The 23,294-nt window shown below is 42.2% G+C and overlaps 3 protein-coding genes across 5 annotated transcripts; 2 read left to right on the top strand and 1 right to left on the bottom strand.

Annotated features, from left to right (window-relative positions):
• Positions 1 to 684: 684 nt before the first annotated feature.
• Positions 685 to 9,442, bottom strand: LOC125232576. Of its 2 annotated transcripts, none has more exons than XM_048138299.1 (10): positions 9,131 to 9,442; positions 8,461 to 8,562; positions 7,402 to 7,573; positions 5,304 to 5,823; positions 4,227 to 4,442; positions 3,285 to 3,503; positions 2,477 to 2,638; positions 1,959 to 2,112; positions 1,378 to 1,480; positions 685 to 924 (listed from the first exon to the last, which is right to left on the bottom strand). In XM_048138299.1, exons 2-10 carry the CDS (start codon positions 8,555 to 8,557, stop codon positions 699 to 701), a joined length of 1,869 nt encoding a protein of 622 aa, XP_047994256.1. In that variant the 5' UTR covers positions 8,558 to 8,562; positions 9,131 to 9,442; the 3' UTR covers positions 685 to 698. The 2 variants fall into 2 exon arrangements, with proteins under 2 accessions (XP_047994256.1, XP_047994255.1); XM_048138298.1 differs by lacking the exon at positions 9,131 to 9,442 and adding an exon at positions 8,963 to 9,095.
• Positions 9,443 to 9,957: 515 nt separating this feature from the next.
• LOC125232423 (peptidyl-prolyl cis-trans isomerase FKBP62-like) lies at positions 9,958 to 14,415 on the top strand. Of its 2 annotated transcripts, XM_048138080.1 has the most exons (3): positions 9,958 to 10,645; positions 11,312 to 11,611; positions 14,184 to 14,415. In XM_048138080.1, exons 1-2 carry the CDS (start codon positions 10,073 to 10,075, stop codon positions 11,606 to 11,608), a joined length of 870 nt encoding a protein of 289 aa, XP_047994037.1. In that variant the 5' UTR covers positions 9,958 to 10,072; the 3' UTR covers positions 11,609 to 11,611; positions 14,184 to 14,415. The 2 variants fall into 2 exon arrangements, with proteins under 2 accessions (XP_047994037.1, XP_047994036.1); XM_048138079.1 differs by lacking the exon at positions 14,184 to 14,415 and having other exon boundaries at positions 11,312 to 11,622.
• LOC125232421 (atlastin-like) lies at positions 14,269 to 22,515 on the top strand. The gene is made up of 11 exons (XM_048138075.1): positions 14,269 to 14,415; positions 16,297 to 16,508; positions 16,816 to 16,962; positions 17,220 to 17,375; positions 17,784 to 17,933; positions 19,815 to 19,953; positions 20,115 to 20,299; positions 20,499 to 20,720; positions 20,930 to 21,144; positions 21,659 to 21,725; positions 22,003 to 22,515. The coding sequence occupies exons 1-11, from the start codon at positions 14,409 to 14,411 to the stop codon at positions 22,072 to 22,074; spliced, it is 1,572 nt and encodes a 523-aa protein (XP_047994032.1). The 5' UTR covers positions 14,269 to 14,408; the 3' UTR covers positions 22,075 to 22,515.
• Positions 22,516 to 23,294: the final 779 nt, after the last annotated feature.

The raw sequence follows: 23,294 nt of genomic DNA, 5'->3' as shown, positions 1-23,294 counted from the left end.
GTGCTGCCATTGCAAATGTATATAGGTACCATACACAAAGTTAAGTCTATCAATTTTACTCCAAGGAGTATTTGGTACCTACTTTATTCTTTGACCAAAATCTTTAGTAGATTGTGTCACAAGGGATTAAAATGATATATTTACGGCGAGGGTGTTTATTGAATCCTGAAAGAATTGAAAAGAATTCTTACATAATACCTAATCCTAGGTAAATCGAGGCGGAACGAGAGGACTGAGAAGAGTTTTCGCCTAACGTGGAAATAATTCACCACACTAACTGCTCTCTTCAGTTGGCTCTATTGATACTTCAAAAAAAGAGTGACTACTTAAGTTGTAGTTTATGATACTTCAAAAAAGAGTGAAAAGTAATTTCATACAAATCTTAACTTGATCTTGATTCCCAACCTGGCTGTAAGTAAACCTAAGTGCCTTTAAACCCTCGTAACGCTCAAGATTCCACATTCTGAACCACTCGCTACGCTCGCGGTTGAATATTCGAATCTTTCGCTTGCTCGGGTTGGCACGTGCGGTTAAACAACAACTTTGCCCCCTTGTAAAACAAGTTCGCGATGACATACCATATGTCTATCTTTCAAGGAAAACTTACTATACTAATTTTATGATTCATTCCCCGTGCGAAGTCGGGGTGGGTCGTTTGTTAGGAAATAATACAGCATGTACAAAAACAACATTTATTATCAGGTGGTGGCGAGCTTGAGGCCGCACTCTGCGCACTTGTAGCCGACTTCACGCAGCAGGTACGGCGCGCGCTCGTGCGCCGGCGCGGCCAGCCAGGCGCGAGTGTTGATGGCGACCGCCGCGTAGCCCTGCTTCTCGAGGATCTCCAGAATGAGCCGGAACGTGCCGCGCAGGCGGTTGCTGTTCATCGAGAAACAGCCTTGGTTGAAGTTTAGGATGCACACGCTGGAAGAATAAAGAAAAAATATACACTAGGTACCAGACAAAAAATGACGCACAACGTCAGGGACCGGTCGTAATTTATATCCGTCCGCTTGTATAACGAGAACCATGCCCAGCGGATTCTCCCGACATCTCAACAAAGTTCATGAGTGCCCACCAGGGGGGGTTCTTGGTGATCACATTGATTATCAAGACCCTGAATACATTTGAAATACATTTAAAAAGTTCAACATGATATTTAACGTAATGCACGACATGCCTTTTGATTTAAATAAACTAATAAATTGAGTAAGCTGGACAGCTTAGTAAGCGTATTATACAATTCTGTTCTATCGGATCGGTGGCGGAAGATTATTCCAGCACTATGTGGCTGCGTAACGAAAGCTGCCACAGAATGTAGCGGTTCTGTGATTTAGACATGTCTGTTGTGTTGATTATGCATTTCTCTATACTTACGGCAGGCTTCCCTCCGGCAAGTTGAGTGTCTCGACGGGCACCTTGTGGCCGTCGGTGACCGGCAGCGACACGGGGTAGCCGTTTTTCAAACACATCAGCACATCTGCAATAACATAATACTTAGTACATACCTATCCTTGAGTCTCGTCAGTTAGCTGATGTAAAGCAAGGTATACAGGGTGTGTTTTCTTTTTGTAAGTGAGGGCAGCTACCAGACCTCGTGCTGCTACCGATCTTAGAAGTCCTGCCCTCGATTAAAAAAATAGCGAAGACTGATGGTGCTAACAGCCTTTGAAGAAGCATGGTGCGAAAAAAATGCAATTTTTGATGAAGTTTTTTTATTCCATTACTAGATTTTCCCCCCGGTTTCTACTTAGGAGGTGAATTTTGAAAAATTCCTTTCTTAGTGCTCCTCGTCACCTTATAAGGAACCTACGTGCCAAATTTGGAATCTCTAGGACTAGCGGTTTCGGCTGTGCGGTTTTTTCTTTTATTATTCCATTATTTTCACTCTCGAATCGCTATCGAAAGTCCCGATATATGTAAAGACCCTAAAAAACCTTGAAAAGTTTTCCGGTTACCTGCTACGATGCCGCAGGGCAGCAGCACGTTCCTAGCCACGACGTCGGCCGCGCCCACCGCCTGCGCCAGGTTCTTCTGAAGTTGCTCCGTGAGCGCGTGCGTGGGGTACAGGCTCTTTGCCTTTTCTAGAATGTACTCCGGCACCTGGTACTCCTGGAGACAAAATTATCTTATTATTTCCTGTGTCACTTAGGCACCATAACCTCTTGACACTTAGAAGCATTTGTTTAAAGCTCTTAATGATAGGAATCTTCTAAAGAAATTTTTGAACACGTATTTACGAAAAATTGTACCGTGGAGTACATGTGGCTAGAATCGTAAGAGGGCCAGGTTTCAGAGGATCCTAAGTTGGACTCTAGATCTGTTATAGCTAGTGACCAATGAGACGGCAAAAAGACATGAAAAAGTTATGAGAGGCGCACGATAATATCTTATGTGTGGTAAAGACCATCTTATACTAGTGGTATTGTAGGCACCTTCTATAGACTATTCAAGTACGGATCAGTATGTGGCTTACCTCGCTGTGGAAGGCGCGCACCGCCTCGTGTAAGGTGAGCAGCTGCAGGTAGTCGAGCGTGCAGTCGGGGCGGCTCAGGAACTCGTCTAGGAACTCGCGCGAGAACACGCGCTTCAGCAGCCGGTCGTCGTAGTGGCCCAGCGACGCCAGCTCCAGGCACACCTTCAAAATAACAATAATCAAGATATCGATGATTTGTAATGTGGCAATTAACAACTTTCATTGTTTAACACTTTGGTTTACTGCAACATACATGCATATTGTTTGTATCAGCGATATGTATAAATAGATATATAAATAAAATAAAGCATGATTATTACTCAACTCTACTTTGCCCACTCTCAAACCTTCAGTTCCTGATGTATTACATGGCGACCCTGTCTCACCTAAACCAGTGAAGAATTTTTAGGCACACTGTCAAACCGGGTTCACAGTTCAGGCACACTGTGAAGAACCCGGGAATCCGAGATGCACCGCCATTACAGACTAGCTTTTGCCCGCGGCTTCGCTCGCGTTAAATTCGAAAATTGCGAAATGCTCCACACAAACTTTCTCCACCCATTCTATGGAAGTGGGGGGTTAGAAAGAGACAAAAAGTAGCCTTTGTCACTCTCCATCCCTTCAACTATGTCCACTTAAAAAATCACGTCAATACGTCGCTCCGTTTTGCCATGAAAGACGGACAAGCAAACAGACACACACACTTTCCCATTTATAATGTTATAAGTATGGAAAAGTGTGGATTATCTTAAGAACTGATAATGTCACATAATTGTTGTTTGACAGCTGGTGTTAAAACACGTTGTACCTTGACCCAGGGCAGAGCGGCGTGCTTGGCGTCCAGTATGGGGTTGCCGGAGATCTGTCGCCGGATCTCCTCCCACTGCTCCTTGTCGGGCATGTGGTTGTTGTTGGAGAGACAGTTGATGAATCCGAACAGGATGTTGGTGCGCGCGTTCTCGAGAGTCTTGGGATTCGCGACGACTTCCTGGCAGAGGTATTCTACCAGGCCTAGGTGGCTGTGGGCCTAAAATGGAAGAAAAAATATGTTACAGGATTGGAAATTTTCAAAATTTATAGGTTTAGAAAAAAAAAATAAGGGATTGAAATACACATAGGAATAAAAAAAATAACTTTAAAATTGCATGGAGAGAGTATTTTAAAAAAATATGCTGGTAATTTCAGTGTGAACGACTGATGCTGGTGTTGTCTCCTAATATCCTGGATGTTTCTAATATCTTTCTTCTTCGCGTTTGTCCACGACATAGTTCTCTATGATCTATCAGGTGTTCATGGTAATATTCTAGATGTTTCTCTGGTATTACGAGTACAATCAACTTACCAGTCTAGACAGTACTCTGGCTACCAGCAGCCCCTTCTCGAACGGAATGCGTTTGTCGACCACATAGTTGGCGATGGCGTTCATGAGGTGTTCGTGGTAATATTCTAGATGCTTCTCTAGTATTACAATAACTTACCAGTCTAGACAGTACTCTGGCTACCAGCAGCCCCTTCTCGAACGGAATGCGTTTGTCGACCACATAGTTGGCGATGGCGTCCATGAGGTGCTCGTGATAATATTCTAGATGTTTCTCTAGTATTACAATAACTTACCAGTCTAGACAGTACTCTGGCTACCAGCAGCCCCTTCTCGAACGGAATGCGTTTGTCGACCACATAGTTGGCGATGGCGTCCATGAGGTGCTCGTGGTAATATTCTAGATGTTTCTCTAGTATTACAATAACTTACCAGTCTAGACAGTACTCTGGCTACCAGCAGCCCCTTCTCGAACGGAATGCGCTTGTCGACCACATAGTTGGCGATGGCGTCCATGAGATGCTCGTGGTAGTACTCCGGGTGCTTCTCCAGGATCCGGCCCTTGAGGCGCGCGGCCGTGCGGAGCACCTCGTCGTACGATAACCGGTTCAGGGACTGACTTAGGATGTCGAAACAGATGTGGAGGAGCTGAAATGTACGTGTTTTACATTTTTGCAAATTAATTATAAGGCGTCATCGATACATTTAGTCGTCACATTGAGTTTTAACTTTATATGAAGATACTTATTGAGTAAAATTTAACGCAATTTCTGACACCTATGGCCTTTAAAGAGCTATGGCCGACCAAGATACTTTAAGGGTCATAAGTGTAGGGACAGGCTAGTCTGAAAAAATATTAGCACCCTAATCTTAGGTCGCCTAGAAAGGTACCATAGGTAGTATCTTATGGCGATAAAAAATAACATGTATGTATACCAAAGAGGATCGAGTATTATAGAGAGTTACTGTCAAAGTAAAATGTGTAATCACAGTGCATAGACTGCCATCTCTCGACACAAGCTTAAAACTTTTGAACCTCAGTTTTGACAATTTGGCCCATATTGTTAGCTTGATATGTGTTAAAATGTCAAATACTAATATTAGTTTCGTTTTCTTTTAACCCCTTATTTGCCAAGAGTGGCCCTGAAGCTTCAGTAGTTTCATGTGTTCTGCCTACCCCTTTATGGGATACAGGCGTGATTGTATGTATGTTGTACAGTCAAGTGTAAAAATATGGGTGCGTACAACTTATCAAAAATATGTCCCATAGCACTTTATGTCGGCGGAATAAGGTCTCGGTACATATTTTTGAGCGGATAAAATCGATACGTATTTTTTGCACTTGACTGTATATATGTAATATTAGCGCCATGTAGCCTAGCGTTTCCCAAAGGTGTAACGCCATCTAGGCCACCGCACCTTTTTCTCTAGGGCTTTGAGGTAAGTTTTTTTCTTAGACTTTATCCGTCTATACGGAGTTACATATGTCTTTGATGTATAGGTACGCACCTGAACTCTAGTCGGGAACAATTCTTCAGTGCAGTTGACATCGCAAAGGGACCATATAATGGACTTGGCCGCGTGCGCGTCTATGCTCTGATCGTGCAGCAACAAGCCCGTCACCACATTGTTGATGCAGCGGTCCGGCAACTCGTGCGCGCAGCAGTAGTACAGCATATCCCTCAGCAACGGCAAATCTTCATTGTCCATCTCAAGAGGCAGATGCACTTGGAAAGCTAAGGGAAGCGCTAGTTTCAACGCATCAACTAAATGATTCTTCGTATCATATTGATTAAGTAAAAAGTCTAAGAACATAATCTGTCTAAGATTTAAATTGTTTATGTTGCACCTAATGAGTTGAAGCATGGTTTGTACTATGAGCGAGTCGACGGGGACTTTGAGGTAGGAGAGGACTTTGGTGGCTTCAATGGCCTCGTTGAGCTCGAGCGCGCGCGCGTGCTTTTTGAAGTTCTGGCAGAGCATGCTGAAGCCGGGGTCTTTTATTAATTCTTCTGGCTCCTTCTCGAATCTAGGGAAAACAAAATATTGCATTTAGTATTGTAAGTTTAGATTTTAATAATACTGTTACGATGGCTACTAGTAAGGTACCTAATTTGAATAGATTATTTTTTGTAATATGCATGTAATACGTGTTACCTTCAAGCTAGCAAGCGAGATTGATATCGACTCTGTGAGGTGCATATGGTAAAAATATCTGCTGTGCTCAAACATTATTTAGTTTTTGTTTATGGGATAGGAGGCAAACGAGCAGACACGGTGGGCTGGATGGCTCGAAAAGAGGACATTCGCACTTTTTTCAGAATTTTTTTTTTAATGCTATCCGATAGAGAATTTCATGTATAAGGAATAATAAATGTGGAGGAGTACATTTTTTCGAAATAAGGCGGAGACGAAATAAAGAGGAGGTAGAAGACGGGACCTCTAATAGTTTCTGAGAAACAAAATATCTATTTATGGGTCCCATAAAAAAACAGACAGCAGAAGTGTTGGAGCGCAGTTCCGACAAACAGAAAGAAAACCTTATACTGGCGACATCTGTCAACCTCATGGGCCTATTAACCAGCGGGCCTAGTACACTAAAGTGGGTGACAGACGTACAAGCATACTGTACGCGTACTTATGGCTCGACGACCTTTTTCGATTGTGTGTCACCGTAAGTAGGCGTAGTTTAAAACAGCTGTACTCACTTGCCGGCGCGGTGCAGCAGGAACAGGCAGCGCAGCGCCTGCAGCATGTGCTGCGCGGTGGCGGAGATGGGGGGGCTGCAGCAGGCTGCAGCTGTACTCACTTGCCGGCGCGGTGCAGCAGGAACAGGCAGCGCAGCGCCTGCAGCATGTGCTGCGCGGTGGCGGAGATGGGGGGGCTGCAGCTGTACTCACTTGCCGGCGCGGTGCAGCAGGAACAGGCAGCGCAGCGCCTGCAGCATGTGCTGCGCGGTGGCGGAGATGGGGGGGCTGCAGCAGGCTGCAGCTGTACTCACTTGCCGGCGCGGTGCAGCAGGAACAGGCAGCGCAGCGCCTGCAGCATGTGCTGCGCGGTGGCGGAGATGGGGGGGCTGCAGCAGGCTGCAGCTGTACTCACTTGCCGGCGCGGTGCAGCAGGAACAGGCAGCGCAGCGCCTGCAGCATGTGCTGCGCGGTGGCGGAGATGGGGGGGCTGCAGCAGGCTGCAGCTGTACTCACTTGCCGGCGCGGTGCAGCAGGAACAGGCAGCGCAGCGCCTGCAGCATGTGCTGCGCGGTGGCGGAGATGGGGGGGCTGCAGCAGGCTGCAGCTGTACTCACTTGCCGGCGCGGTGCAGCAGGAACAGGCAGCGCAGCGCCTGCAGCATGTGCTGCGCGGTGGCGGAGATGGGGGGGCTGCAGCAGGCTGCAGCTGTACTCACTTGCCGGCGCGGTGCAGCAGGAACAGGCAGCGCAGCGCCTGCAGCATGTGCTGCGCGGTGGCGGAGATGGGGGGGCTGCAGCAGGCTGCAGCTGTACTCACTTGCCGGCGCGGTGCAGCAGGAACAGGCAGCGCAGCGCCTGCAGCATGTGCTGCGCGGTGGCGGAGATGGGGGGGCTGCAGCAGGCTGCAGCTGTACTCACTTGCCGGCGCGGTGCAGCAGGAACAGGCAGCGCAGCGCCTGCAGCATGTGCTGCGCGGTGGCGGAGGGCGAGCTCTGCACGGCGGCGAGCACGGCGCCCGCCGTCACGGCCGCCTGCAGCCGCGTCGTCAGCTGGTCATTGCTCGTCGTTGACGACTTTGTTATATCTGAGACTGGGGATAAACATTGATTAATAGGCAATTTAAATCAGCTACTAAAATAGCCAATCAAACAAAACAACTATTTCAATTTTTTTTTAAATAAATATTATAGGACATTCTTACACAGATTGTTTGAGTCCCACAGTAAGCTCAAGCAGGCTTTATGGGTACTCAAACAACAATATATAATATACAAATACTTATATACATAGAAAACATCCATGACATGACTCAGGAATAAATATCTGTGCTCATCACAGAAATAAATGCCCTTACCGGGATTCGAACCCGGGACCGAGGCGTAGCAGGCAGGGTCACTACCGTACCGACTAGGCCAAACCAAACATTGTTTATCTAAACATTGTAGTTGATTATACAAGTTCCAAAAGGAAACCCAGACTCGTAGCTCATAGTGTAATGTGACACTTAACCCTTACTCTCTTGCAATAAAATCAATAATGTTAACATTTGATTTGAACTTTAATAGCTGTCAATAGAGTTTAATTATACAGAAAATGATGATCATAGAAATTTTGTTTTGCACCATTGCTCCTTTTTCTTATTAATTAATTAATGTGTTTCATCAAAAAATAATTTAAATATAAATAATAACAAACTAGATCAACATAATGTCACTACTTTTAAAAAAACTTGTATATTCGTCTGTCAATGAAAAGAAAATTGTAGTAAGTATGTATGGAATGCATATAGACTTAGTGCGTTTTAACTTTGAGGAACAGCGTGAGATACGAGATTTTTTAAAAGTAGTGACGATAAGTTAATCACAAGAAGAATAAATAATTGTTCAACAATACAACCAATTATAGAAATTTATGGCTTGCGTTCCTACAGAGTTCCTATATTTTAGGATCAACTTTTTAATTAGGAAACAAACTCACTGCTGGACGAGAGTGTCCTGGAGTGGACGGATGTGAGGCTGAGCTGGTTGCTCTTCACGACATTTCGCCACGCATGCTTCAGCAGGGTCAGGGACATTGTATCTGAAACAGGGAAAATTAAAGTGCACTTCAATAGCTAGGCCTAAAAGAGCAAGGCATGTCATGAGGCAATGTGTTTGCAATGCAAATGTCCAGTGTAGATGTGTATCGCTGCGGAGCCATCTATTGTTTATTCATGTGCCAACTTTACCTTATTACATTTGAATATGTAACTTATCTATTACATTTTTTTACTTATAATCAATATGTAAAAGTAAATTTATTAATTAAATAAAAACACAAAGTTTTACACGCAGGCATTATCTGGTGGACTGCAAACTAGGGTAGGCCTGTATCTTGCAGCCCACCGTGTGTTACATTTACAGTTGTTAATTAATTAAAAGTAATTAAGATAATAACTAATTAACATTTTTATATAATTTTAGATTTATCATTAACTCACTGTGTCTCATTGGGCTTTTATAACCATTTTTAAAAGAACCACTCTTCTTCGAAATTCTAACCGCAACAATGTTTTTTTGACTTCAAATATCTCCGGGTTTGGGAGAAGGTCAATAGCATGGGATCCTTACGAATGAAAAAACTTTTGCTTTGAGCCTTAGGTACTAACCTTTTAAACAATGCCACTTAAATTATATATTCCAATATTTTTGAGCCAATACTTTAATAATACTATGAGAATATAACAGCTAACTACTACAGTAATTTATTATACGTAATAATAGTTTTGAAATTATTTTAGTTTAATGAAAATTTGATCACTTTTCTTCGTTCATAATCATAAATTTGAATCCCCAAGAATATGCCGAGAATGTCAGCTGTTTTTGACAGATCACTGGAAATAGTGAAAGAAGAAAAGTGAGCAGTAAAATAAACAAAGATTTCTCATGGATTTTCGGCTATTTGATACAAGTATTACTCCTGAATGTTTATAGAACTGAATATTTTTAGGATTTTCTAGTTTTAAAATATTTTATCCAAGTTTTATTCCTATCAAAATATAAATGAAGTATGAGTATACTGGAATGGAAGGACTGTGCACGAGATGTATTTTTCAGGCTCGAAGCAAGACGTTTCTGGTTTAAAAAAAAGTGGACACGAATTACTCAATATTTTAAAATTTTTACTCAATATTTTAATTGTTTAACTTTGAATTAATTTAACCAGCCACTGATTTTCGCGTTTTGCTCAGCACATACGTATTTTCCTGTTAAGAAACATTTAGGGATCGTTCTGATACTTATCTGTATACAAAACATCTTATATTTGTAATTGATTTATTAATCGTTTATTAAATCGCAAATGTGAAGATCATTAATACTAATTATAGAAGAGATTTATACTAATGATGATATTAGAAATAAATTATGATAATATTTTGGTAGTGAAATATTTGATTTCGGAACAACATAGAAGAATGTCATGAATGACATATTTGACATATGCCCTCCGACTCCGAGTGCAGTGCGGTGTTTGTTTTCTTAAAATACTTTCAGACGCCAATTAGTCTTACTAATTTTATACGTGATTCCTGACTTTAAGTGCTATTAGCATGAATGAGCCGGAGATAGTGGACGAACGGCCCGATCGGGTCATAACAAAACAGCTCGTAAAGCCAGGCGACTACAACGTCGTACCGTACGAAGACGCGCGCTGCAAGGTCCGGCTCAGCGACGTTAAGTGCACCAACGCAGCTGGAGACTGCGACATAGAGCCTGAGAGCCGGATCTTCAGTAAAAGCTTCGACGGGATAGTTCTAATCGGTGACTCGGACTCTTTCATTGATAAAGATTTCGAGTTGATTCTGCAGCGTATGTGTCGCGGGGAGACATGTACGGCTAAAATAGTGTACAAAGACGCTAAAGGGGAGCTTGTGAAGGAGATAAGTTGTAAGATAGAGTTATTGGAAGCTATGGATGAGATGTTGGTGGCGGACTGGAGTTGGGAGCGGCTGTACGAGGCGGCGCTGCACCACAAGGCGCGGGGCGTGGAGCTGGTGAAGCACAAGCGGGTCGCGGACGCCTTCCGCCGCTTCAACAAGGCTCTGAAGATGCTGGTGGCCATAGAGCCCATAGATCCCGAGAAGATTGATGAGGCTAGGGTTAAGGAAATGATTGACACTAAGGTATTGTATCATTTTTTAATCTTTCTTTTGTTTTTTTATTGTTAAATTACGTTAAAATGCTGTCATAATAAAATGATAAAGTTTAGATTGTATTTGTTTATGAAATGTCAAATGTGTAAGAAATGTTATTCAGATTTCTGATATAAATTATTTTAATCTGGGCAACCGAGCTTCGCTCGGTTCTGTTTCGTATCCTTGACATGTGTCGCCATCTAGTTCAAAAATGAATAGTACCTACATCGAGCGAAAGAATTCTCAGCCTTAACAACACAACTACTCCACACGAGATGGCGCGCATTTCGCCACAAAAACTCAAATACTGTATTTTTCTATTCGTTTTAGCCTTGACCTGTGTCGCCATCTAGTGTTTGCAATAAATAGTACTTACATCGACCGAAAGAATTCTGTCTTAACAGTACAACTACTGCACACGAGATGGCGCGCGAAGAAAAACGCATGAAAACTCGAAAATTCGCGTTTTCCGGGACCTAAGGATAAGTTAGACCGATTTTTCACCCCCAAAAACCCCCACATAACAAATTTCTGCGAAATCGTTAGAGCGGTTTCTGAGATCGTCAGTGTAAATAAATATATATATATAAATAAATAAATAAATAAATAAATATACAAGAATTGCTCGTTTAAAAGTATAAGATTTAATTTCAGATAAAACTGCTCAACAACCTGACACACTGCCAGCTCCACTATGAAGAGTACCAAGCAGCCCTTGATCTCTGCACCTGCACCCTCAAGTATGACAAAGACAATATCAAAGCCCTGTACCGCCGGGCCGTGGCCAATTACGGGCTACAGAAGTACGAGGAGGCGTGGCTGGACATCCAGCAGGTCCTCAAGCTGGACCCCAACGACAAGGCGGCGCAGCAGAGAGCCCTGCTGATAGAACCTAAGATGAGAACCATTAATAAAGAATATAAAAATGTTATTAAGAAAATGTTTGGATAAAATGTTAGTTTATTTTTTACTGTATTTATTTGTCCATAGTCAAGAAAAATAATTTTTGTTTAATTTGTTTGAGACCTTGTCTTCAAAGACATTTCTATAAAGAATTATTTTTGAATATCTGTTCAAATTATGATTGAGGATATTTATTTTCTTGTATATAAAATATTAAAAATAAAGTACAGTAATGTCACAGTATGCTAAGCTCATAGTTAAAACTAAGTAAATACCTTTTTAGGTGTATTTGTTCACTTGTATACAATTTGTATGACATTAAGACTTACAGCACCTTAAAAATAATCTACTAAATGAATGGTAATACTTATTATTTAGAATTGTTAGCTTAGACCACAACCACGCTTACGGCCCAGCCACGACATTGGTCTAAGCGCGGCAGCGGTGAGCGGCAGCCATACGTGCGAATTAAAAGTCCCATCGCTGTGTCTCGCTTCAATGTATGGCCGCCGCTCGCCGCTGTCGCGCTTATACCAATGTTGTGGCTGAGCCGTTAGACTTGACCACGGTCTCCAGCTCACAAGTTTTCGTAATTCACATTATGTACAGTCAACCAATTAGAACCCTTGGCCACTCTACAACCATGTCAAAATGACAAGCCGTAAGAGATTTCTTACAATCTGATTTATAATGTCACTATGACATAGTTCTACAGTGGCCTAGGGTTCCAATTGGTTGACTGTACTACCTATCTATTTTAAAAACCTACCTTACAGTCAAGCGCGGATCCAGCTTCGTGCCCAGGGGGGGGTCACGTGGTAAAGGCCCAGGCCCCAGAGGGGGGTCACGTGGTCTATTTGTATGGCCAACCTAGGCTCCAGGGGGGTCATGACCCCCATGACCCCCTGGATCCGCGCATGCTTACAGTTCTCTAATTTGACTACCAATTACTGTGTAATGTAAACAGCACTGACAGTTAATGTTTTTTTATGAGGCATTAAGTCCGCCATTTGTACAATTTTATGTCGTGCAATAAACTTTAAATCAATAATAAGTTCTATTCTATGCTACTTAGCCAAGTTTGTTGTGCTGTAGAATAGAATAAGCAAATTTTTATAAATTCTCAAAAAGGAAGATGGAGAGAGCCAAGCTAAGGACTGGTAATATGTTGTGATAATAAATGCAATTGTGTAATTTTAGATAAAGTTTATGATCAAAATTTTAAAGTATGTAGTACTTAAAAGTTTTATACATATAAGCCATGCTGTTGTATCACAAGAGTACTACTGTAGGAAATAAGGTATGTGACTGCACTCAAAGTAATTACGGTGATGGAATATCTACTTCAGTTGTACAATTTCTACTTATATTATTCTATTGTGATCTGCCTGTATTTTTGAATTTTGATTCTAATATAAATTTTAACGAGTAAAATTGAAATATTAGACTTAGTAGAGATAGAGATCTATTGTCATAATTTTAACCGGTCCCCTTTTCTATAACTCAGCTTTCAGACAAAAAAAACTAAATCTAAATCGGTTCATCCGTTCGGGAGCTACGATGCCACAGACAGACACACACACAGACAGACAAACAGACAGACAGACAGACAGACAGACAGACGGACAGACAGACAGACAGACACGTCAAACTTATAACACCCCTTCGTTTTTGCGTCGGGGGTTAAAAAGTATGAAATAATAAAATCATATCTAGTAAACGAATGACAAAGATGTTTTTTCTGAATGTTACATTAAATTTGAACCTACTTGCCTGGTAACTATAACTATTATACATACGCTAGATGTGCTATTCGTAAAACTTTTTTTACTTTGTTGATCGACCAATATAACTTGGCCCCTAAGTCCGTAACAACCATTCACCAACTGAGGTCTAAGTATACTGGTCGATTTAGCTTGGAATAATCGTCGGGCTTGTCACGCAAGAGTAATCGAAACAAGCGACAGAAGAACATGGAGTCATTGAAACTGAGGTAATAATGCGTGCACGCGACTGAGCTTTCCCTCGACTATGTGCTTGTTTCCATTATTACGTGTTTCTGACTTAAGTGGGATAAAGAAACAAGCTGTTTGAAATGTAAACCGTTGTTAGAACCTTGTCACTTCTAATTGACGCTTGTTCGTGTTTTTGAACGTGCATAATAAACGTCTGTTACTATGGGACTAACACTGATATAGAAAATAGAGAGAGTTATAAAAAAAATCCTTGGAAGTGGAAATTATGCCAGAACTCGCATATTTTATCAAATTCAACTATCTTACATGCAGTCATTGTTTTAATCCAATAGTGACACTTATCCTAGTATTTACTCTATGAGGCTGTTCTTTCTAGACAAGTTGACGACAAGGAATGCCGTAGTAGTACTTGGTAATTATAGAATCACGAGAGTAGCGATTCTTTCTAACTTAAAATATTGAGCAGACCGGTATAGGTAGGTATAATGTGACGAGCACTAAACCTCCTAATATGACACCCAAATACGAGTCGATAGGTGTACGGTACGAGATGATCGTTTGTAATTTCAGTAAAGACAAATTAACGCTGACTAATGTTCCTCTACTCCATATAGGTACATATTTACTGAAATGTGCACTGCTTATAGGTACACATTCACCTACAGCATCAGCTTGACGTATGACATCACTGCGTAGTGGAGCTGGAGAGTCGGCCGATGACATCATAACGATGACCTTACGCCAGTCTCACTCGCCGCGCCGCGCCCGACGGTCGGCACTCGGCACGCACGCTAAACACATATTAAACAACATTGAACTTTAGAAAATGCCCACCTGCTGCTGATTTACTTTTTTGTGTTCAACTTTTTACAATGGCCAGTGAGTATTTTAAGGAATTTTAGAGTGTGTTTTTTAAGGAATTTTCTGTTTGTTTGAAAACGGATACAGCGTAATTGAAAATCAGGTGTTGGTATCTAGAGGTACAGTTTGTTTACGTGCTATTTTTAGTAGTTATCTCAGTTCTGATTCATAAGGTTTTGGTTAAATGTGTTTACTATTTACTTATTTTATAAAATCATGCTACAGGAACTAAAATACCGGATACCTACCTATGTAATATACTTAGGAAAAGTTGATGGAAAGTAAAAATATAGAGCATGACTACAAGAAATAGAGCTGATTTAAAAGCAATCGTATAAACGCAACACCATCGTAAAATTGTTGCATTCGTGTATGAACGAAGAAAGGCGACGCACATGCACTTGTCTTATGCATATTGAAATGTATTCAATTGTTAAAACGACAATGCGTAGGAGTTAGAAAACTTAGGAATGATCGACTGTCTCTTATTTTCTGCTTAAATCCCTTTCTAAAACCAAGTACAATGGACTGAAATATCACTTATTAGCTTCCTAGTCTTCCTACCCACGAGTATAATGTTTACGAAGTTAAATTCTCATTAATAATTTATTAGAGCCGCGGGTTTCGTGGAACGGCACTCGTAATAATATAAATTTAATTGTGAAATGTATCGCTATTCCCCGATGACAAACAGAGTGAGCATACCCACCAGCAATACCTAATTAATACAATTGTGGATATCAAACACTTCCGCGTAGCATATCTCTGGATGGAAAGGCGCCCTAATGCCTAATTTGTTTAGTTGTATCTGGATCGGAGATGGTCAAATATAGGTAGATATTTGTCGCTTTCGTAAAAGCTTCTTTGTTATTGCGCTAATTTCAAAATTAACGACGAGTGGAGTCGTTTGACTCGTTGGTAGGTACTTATATATGAACGTGGAGTTACTTTGATATGTAGTAGAGTAGATACCTAACGACTCAAATATTTATAGAAGGTCGCGACACCAGCACCTAAGTTAAAACAAAACAATGTTGTAGAGCCCAAGTTTTGTTTTGTACATACTTAGGTATGTTTGATGTTTATGATAATATCGAAGTACTTAATATTGATGGCCAATTCACATTTAGGTAATATTAAAAACAATTGGCCCGGTCCGGTCACACAGATGACCTCACTCAGCACGTCATCGCAAAATCAATGCCCATATGTCCACATGATGTCCAGTGTCTACTACTCGTACTTTTCATACGTGTGGGAAAGAAAAGTAAACCGTACCTACCGTTCTGTTGGGCGTGACCTAGGTGCCCATACCATGTACATACTTATATTGATTGATTACCAATATTACCATCTCTATTCCTTGGTAAGTGTATCTATAATAAATAAATAATAGGTATTATACCTACCTATTCATTTTTATTACGCTTCACAGCCATTGAAAAACTCATGCTATTGTTTATTGTATTTTCGCGTAATAATATATAGTACCCATTATAATATTCCAAATTAAATATCATGTTCATATCCTATTTTAAAAGTGACAGAAATTTCGAGATTTCATTTTTAAGGATTGGAGATAACACCTGTTCCTATACCCATCGTGTCTGAAACATCGACTATTGATTTCGATATCTGAAGGCAATATGTACCGATATAAATCGTGCTATTTACTAAAAGCTAGTATGGTAGGTATGTGTTTTAGTTTCGCGGTCAATTAGCAAGGTTTGTTCAGTTAAGTGTACGTAGGTACGCACTCTAAACATGGTCTCGATTACCTCGATTTTATGTACTAGAACTACTACTAGGTACCTAATTACGTATGTTTCTGACTGACTGAAGAATAAATGAGATGAAGGATGTGACAACTTGATACCCCTAACATTTTTAACATTCCAGACAAAATCGAATCACTAGAGTCGGGGCGCGGGATCCAGGTTGTGTCCCCAGGCCCCGAACATTCCTTCGAGCTGGAGCTAGATGCCCTCTCCGCCTTACTGCTGCGGGATGACATCAAGGAACGGCCCGTGGTGGTCGTATCCGTGGCCGGCGCCTTTAGGAAGGGGAAGAGCTTCCTGCTCGACTTCTTCCTTAGATATCTACACCACAAGGTTAGGAGGTCCTTACGTTACAAGTTAGCAAATCTTTTATATTGCCGTAGGTACCTTACCGTCGTATGTGCTTTGCCATCTCTGTTCTACCGTTGCCTTGGTCCTTGATATAGTGATATTGGTGGGGAAAGAGTCGCAAGTTCAGGATTCTATTCTCGAACCACTCGCTTCGCTCGTGGTTCAACTATAGAATCCTTTTACTTGCTCGTTTTTCAATTCCACACTCGGCGTTAAAATACAACTTTGCCCCCTTGTATAACAAATAACTATTGATTTCTTAATCAAGCCAGGATTGTAAATTTTCCAGTACAACCTTGGGGACAGTGGTGACTGGATGGGCGCAGAGGACGAGCCCCTGCAGGGCTTCAGCTGGCGCGGCGGCTCCGAGCGAGACACCACCGGCCTGCTGCTCTGGTCGCAGCCTTTCAAGGCCACTCTCAGCAATGGAGAAAAGGTAAATTATTATTCTTGCCCGTAATCCCATTTGTCCCCGCCGGGCACAGATGGAAATGGTCCTGTATGTATCGTCACGTGTCTCCAAATGGAAATACACAGTCTTATGACATGGTAAATCAGAATAATACATGTGAAGTGAGTAAATACCTGATTAGACAGTACGTTCGAAACTACATAGGTAGATATTAGTCTTGTATTATCCATTTTAACTAATACATACTTAGAGCTTATAATTCATTCATTGTCTTTTTTCAGGTGGTGATCCTGCTAATGGACACGCAAGGTACATTCGACAGCGACTCCACAGTCCGCGACAATGCCACAATCTTCGCGCTGTCCACTATGCTGTCTTCCGTGCAGATCTACAACCTGTCGCAAAACATCGAGGAAGATGATCTGCAACATTTGCAGGTCAGTATACTTACATACTAACAAACTAGTGATTGATAGGAAAGTTTTTTAAGCGATGCGAGGCCGCAGTGTGTTCGCCGCCCCGCAACGAGTTCGACACTAGCTCACAACGATTTCGCTACGAGGATCAACGATTTTGCTGAATATTGAGATCTTTTCGAACAGATTTCATTAAATAACCCATATATACTTACTTATCTTTCGAAAGCTCTACAATGATTGAGCAGCCTCGTGCGGAAAACGTATGTGCTCGTGTGCGAATGTTAGCTTCACCCGAGCCAATTCGCTCTGCAAAATGGCGGCCCTCAGTCAGGCGTTGAAAATAGTGCTGCCGTGATTGCCTTGCGAGACTGTTCGGTGCCCCAGCAAAGCAAATAATAAATAGTGAAGTGTAATAAATATTTCCAGCTGTTCACGGAGTACGGGCGCCTAGCAGCGCAGAGCAGCGTGGGCAAGCCCTTCCAGCGGCTGCAGCTGCTAGTCCGCGACTGGAGCTTCCCGTACGACCACCCGTACGGCGCCGTCGGCGGGAAGCAACTGCTGGACAAGCGGCTTGAGGTAATTCATTTTCTGTGGACTTACAAAGGCTCTGTTAAAGTTAAAGAGTTAGATCCTATGGATGTACCTATGTGTTGCCATTAGGTAATATATGCTGTAACACTAGTACATCCCACTTTATGGATAAGGTTACCTTAACAAGCGAGCATCCAGGGGGAAAGGTCATGAGGGTCACGCCCCTTTACCTTTGAGTCTGCATGGGCTGGCCCTAGAATTAGACCGCGCGACAAAGCTGGATCCACTCTTCTAAGATTCCAGCACCATAGTCATTCATCAATATATACTGGCAATAACACCCTGGTTGAGGATCATCGACCTATTGCTATCCTCTCGTCGGTGGCCAAAGTCTTTGAGTCTACTATAAATCGACTTCTTGCCCACCAAATTGGGCCTTACCTCTGTGACTCCCAACATGGTTTCAGGTCTCGGCGGTCAGTGGAAACTAATCTGTTAACCCTGGCTGACTCAGTAGCGAGTCACCTAGACAAGAGCATACAAGTAGACGTGTTGTACTTAGACTTTAAAAAAGCCTTTGATCAAGTAGATAATGACGTCTTGTTGGCCAAGCTGTGCAGTATTGGGTTTTCTCCACAGCTGCTCCGATTTTTTGCGAGCTACTTGGCTGACAGGAAACAGTATGTGCAACACGGCTGTTTCGTATCTAAAGCCTTTCACACTCGCTCTGGTGTTAGCCAGGGTTCGATACTTGGACCGTTGCTTTTTGGAATCATGATAAATGATCTAGCAACAACTCTAAAATTTGCCCGGTGCTTGCTTTATGCTGATGATCTCAAAGTCATTTACGGTGTCCAAGAGGTCTCGGATTGTGTATCTCTCCAGGTAGATGTGGACAGAGTGCATCAATGGAGTCTCCAAAATAAGCTGACGTTTAATGCCTCTAAATGTGCCGTTATGACATTCAGCAGGGCTCGTCATCCGCTTTACTATGAATATTACCTGGGATCGGAGCCATTACCCCGGGTTGACACTATTTGCGATCTGGGCGTCATTCTCGATTCGCATCTAAACTTCCACGAGCATATGATAACATTAGCTCGTGACTGCTACAAGAGGCTAGGGTTCATTATTAGGAACGCGAGGGATTTTCAAGACTCGAATACTGTAAAGCTTCTATATACTTCATTAGTCCGTAGTAAGCTTGAAGCAGCTTCCTCTGTTTGGAATCCTTATGAGGCATCCTACATCCTGCTCCTGGAGAGAATACAGAAAGTGTTCCTCCGGTTCTTATATAAAAAAGAGTTTGGGTATTACCCCTTTTTATATCCAACCAAATATTTGCTTGGTTGTTTAGGCTTCAACTCCTTAGAGGTAAGACGAAATTTTAAGCATCTCACTACAGCCTGTGGCGTCTTACGAGGTGAATCAGACTGTCCTGAACTCGTAGCGCAATTACTGCGCCTTTATGTCCCTATGCCGACCAGAGTCAATTTCCGGCCTCGTGATCGTGGTTTATTTGTAGGCCCAGTATCACGAACCGTGTCTCACAGAAAATCCCCTCTTGTTCGCCCTTTGCCCCTCCTGAATGCTCTCTTAGCATCAGCACCTGAGTGCGATTTATTTGCTGGCAGATGGAGTGCTGTGCGCGATGAATTATTGAGGTTCTGCGAGAGGATGGATGTACGTCTTTCAACAGTTTATCATGTATAAAAAATGTTTTGTACTTGTTTTTAGTTTTTAGTTTTGCAGTGATTTAGTATTTAATACTGTCATGCTGTATCACTATTTTTGAAATAAATAAATAAATAAATAAATAAATAAATACTAGTATTCTGGTAGAGTGACGGTTAAAGTATATGTACCTAGATAATGTATGCAGAGTATGCTAGAACTCACCTTAGACTTCTGTCGGCGATATTGCAGGTTCACGAAGGGCAGCACGAAGAGCTGCAAGCCCTGCGGCGCCACGTGGCCTCCTGCTTCGACCAGCTGGCCTGCTTCCTCATGCCGCACCCTGGTCTCACCGTGGCCACTAACCCTAACTTTAATGGAAAACTCGCAGGTATGTATATAGACGGAACTTTTTTTGCCCTCCATGACTAGATAAATAGGTAGATTTTCTGCACCTTCTTTTTCAGCAGTGCCAGTGCCCTAAAATATGTAGCTTCCACTATCCACTATATTCCACTTTTCTCTTCCTTCATCATCACTTCTATTTTCCAGATATCAACCCCGAGTTCAAGGACTTCCTCCGTCAGCTGGTGCAATCGCTTCTATCCCCCGATGCTTTACTTCCCAAGACCATCCAAGGCCAGCCGGTGCGAGCACGCGACCTGCTTCTCTACTTCAAGGCTTACATCAATGTGTTCAACGGCACCGAATTGCCGGAACCTAAGACTATCCTCGAGGTAGGTTCCCTTCCCTTATTTTTCGAGACAAGAGTGGTGCAATCTGATGGAGTATTGACAGAAAAATCTTAAGATTATTACTTTTTTTTTTATTTCACGTCGTCGCCTCAGATTCGTTTACACCACATTGGCAGGATTCATTCTTATTGCCACGTCATACTTGATGGAAAACTTGGAGTGCAGACTTACAACTTTTCAGGCCACCGCGGAAGCGAACAATCTGTCGGCCGTGGCGGAGGCTCGAGAAGTGTACGACACCGTGATGGAGGACGTGTGCGGCGGCGCCCGGCCCTACTCGCCTCCTCGGAGGCTGGACGAGGAGCACCGGCGCGCGCGCGACAAGGCGCTGCACGCCTTCCACGCCAAGCGGAAAATGGGAGGGGACGAGTTGGCTAGCACTTATGAAGCGCAGCTGATTAAGGTAGGTTGACAATATCTGGAGGCTGACGTCCACATTTTCGGCATAAAACCATACCATCCCAACTGAGCAAACTCTTGGAGTTTGATAACACTCTGTTTAGCTTCACCCGAGTTTACAAAGGGAAAGAATGGCTACATACCTACCACATAATAATAAAAAGTCTACCTTTGACTTTAAGTAGCATTACAGCTCTAAAACATACATTACAGGAACTAGAAGAGCAATACCAACAACTAAAAGCACACAACGAGGGCAAGAACATCTTCAAGCTAGCGGGCACGCCGGCGGTATTCGCGACGCTGGCCATCCTCGGGTACCTGCTGAGCGTGGTCGGCGGCGCTGTGGGAGTTCAGACCATTGTGGCGGTGGGGCAGGCAGTAGCTTTGGCGTCGCTGACACTGTTGGCTGTTTGGGCGTATACCAGGTAAGGATAGCTCTATCTGTTCAGCTTGATTGGCAGCAATTATCAGTGTTGACGATCCTCAAGCACTTGCTGAGCGTACTCGGTGGAACTGTGAGTGTTCAGACGGTTGTGGCGGTAGGACAAGCTGTACAGTCAACCAATTCAACCCTAGGCCACTCTACAACCATGTCAAAATGATAAGCATTAAGAGATTTCTTACAATCTGATTTATAACGTGACTACGACATCTACAGTGGCCTAGGGTTCCAATTGGTTGTTTGGGCGTACAGCAGGTATTAGGATGCCATAGTTCTACAGGAAAGTAAGAAGACTGTAGACTACTGAATGTCAGAAATCTTAGGCCACTACCACTAACCTGTCGGTTTGACTAGTTTGAACCCAATAAGTGCAAGGCACGAAGTGATTGACGGTCCGCCTGTGAGCGACTAAATTACTTTTGGAAATTCATTCTCACATGGCGGTATTATGCAATTTGCAATGAATTGTACTTACCTTCTTGTATTTTTTTTTTCAGAATAACGGGTAATATGCGCGAAGTAGGCATTCAGCTCGACGAAATAGCAGACTCCTTGCGAGAACACGTAAGTGTCTCTCGTTTAGTCCAGCCCGTCTCTACAAATTAAGTCCCAATAACCTGAGGAAATACCCGCACTTCCAAGTGTCACTTATTCTATGTGACGTTGTAATGTCTCTCCTCATAACTCCTGACCTGACTCTTTAGCACAACTTGCCTTGTCGCGCGCGAGTCCATACATCAAGCGCGACTTCAAGTATGGACTCGCGCGCGATAAGGCAAGTTGTGTTAGAGGGGCTGTATTACAATCATAACTCGCGTTTGACTTACGACTTGTGACGCAGGCGACGCGGCAGGCGTGGGACTCGGTGGGCGCGCGCGCGGCGGCGGCGGGCTTGGACGACAAGAGGCGCTAGTCGACTCCAGTCTCTCTTCTTGAAGCCGTACGCTTTCTACAATGTGTTCTTAGCATCGATTCTTTAGTATACGACGCAGATAATTGGAGTGACTCAGGTACTTTAAATTATCAGAATACGCACTGTAGGGACTAATACAATAGAGGCGCGTTCTGATATTTGTGAGTACCATTATTTGCTTCAATATATCTAATGGAGTGTGAAGTGGTGTTATGGTGCTATAATGATTGTTTGATGATATCTACTGACCAATGTTTAATAAAAGTTTAAGTTTTACGTATGTTTGAGTACATCTTTCGAATGTCCTTCTGTAACAATGTGAACAAATTTGAAAGGAATGGATAATAAAATACAGAGTGGGGCCTGTAACAAAGGCGAAGAATTGAACTGTAGGCTATTCTCCTTATACTGATCAACATTTGTTCAGCGACTTTTAAAAATTATGAAGTCTTTAAATTTTTAATTTTTCATACAAAATGAATATTAGCTTCAATGTACGCCGTTGTCATTGACGTTGTCTGTCACACTTTAGACTTAACAGAATTCGCAATACATTACCTCTTAGAAAAAACTTTCAAGGGTGATAAAAATCAAAATAAAAGTTATTTTTAAAAGTTGCTGAACAAATGTTGATCAGTATAAGGAGAATAGCCTAGAGTTCAATTCTTCGCCTTTGTTACAGGCCCCACTCTGTATAATAACTCTATAAATTTCATGATTAAATGAAATTTAAAATTGGCAGATAAAGTCGCTAGTATTAGGGTAAAAATATTTTCTTGAAATATATTTATATTTGTGATGAAATCAATTTATATTTATAATGCAATGTTAAAACTTTTGCAATTAATGCTTTAAATATTTTATAATTAACAAAATAAAGATTGGTTACTTTTATTTTTCTCATTTACTTTTTTGATCCTTTTGAGTTGACCTTATTAGAAATTAGAATATTAAAAGTAGAAGGTATTAGTATTACAACATAATCACAAAAACAAACGATATAAAAATAAGATCTTTATTAATACATTGCGTACAGTTATCGTAATTAACCTAGCCGAAACCATGTAGTCTAGCCCGCGAGGGAAAACCGACTTAGTACCTCGCGGAGTCAAATGACCACGAGCAAATTATCCTACAAGCGATAGTGTCCAAAGCGTCGATTGCCAGAAGCCTTGGTTTGTCATAAACTATCCAACACTCGGTACTTTAATGAAATCTTA

Source organism: Leguminivora glycinivorella, chromosome 13 (genome assembly GCF_023078275.1).
Source record: "Leguminivora glycinivorella isolate SPB_JAAS2020 chromosome 13, LegGlyc_1.1, whole genome shotgun sequence".
In the NCBI taxonomy this organism is placed as follows: Eukaryota; Metazoa; Arthropoda; class Insecta; order Lepidoptera; family Tortricidae; genus Leguminivora; species Leguminivora glycinivorella.
The sequence above is the reverse complement of the archived record's forward strand: the minus strand, read 5'-3'. Positions and strand labels throughout refer to the sequence as shown.

Coding starts and splice junctions, on each gene's coding strand:
- LOC125232576 (XM_048138298.1), bottom strand. Junction 3,504..4,226: donor CCAGAGTACTGTCTAGACTG/GTAAGTTATTGT, acceptor CTTCCATTTTAG/GCCCACAGCCACCTAGGCCT. Junction 2,113..2,476: donor TGCGCGCCTTCCACAGCGAG/GTAAGCCACATA, acceptor TTTTGTCTCCAG/GAGTACCAGGTGCCGGAGTA.
- LOC125232423 (XM_048138080.1), top strand. CDS start 10,073: ATGAATGAGCCGGAGATAGTGGACGAACGGCCCGATCGGGTCATAACA. Junction 10,646..11,311: donor AGGAAATGATTGACACTAAG/GTATTGTATCAT, acceptor ATTTAATTTCAG/ATAAAACTGCTCAACAACCT.
- LOC125232421 (XM_048138075.1), top strand. Junction 16,509..16,815: donor TTAGATATCTACACCACAAG/GTTAGGAGGTCC, acceptor TAAATTTTCCAG/TACAACCTTGGGGACAGTGG. Junction 21,145..21,658: donor GCTGTTTGGGCGTATACCAG/GTAAGGATAGCT, acceptor TTTTTTTTTCAG/AATAACGGGTAATATGCGCG.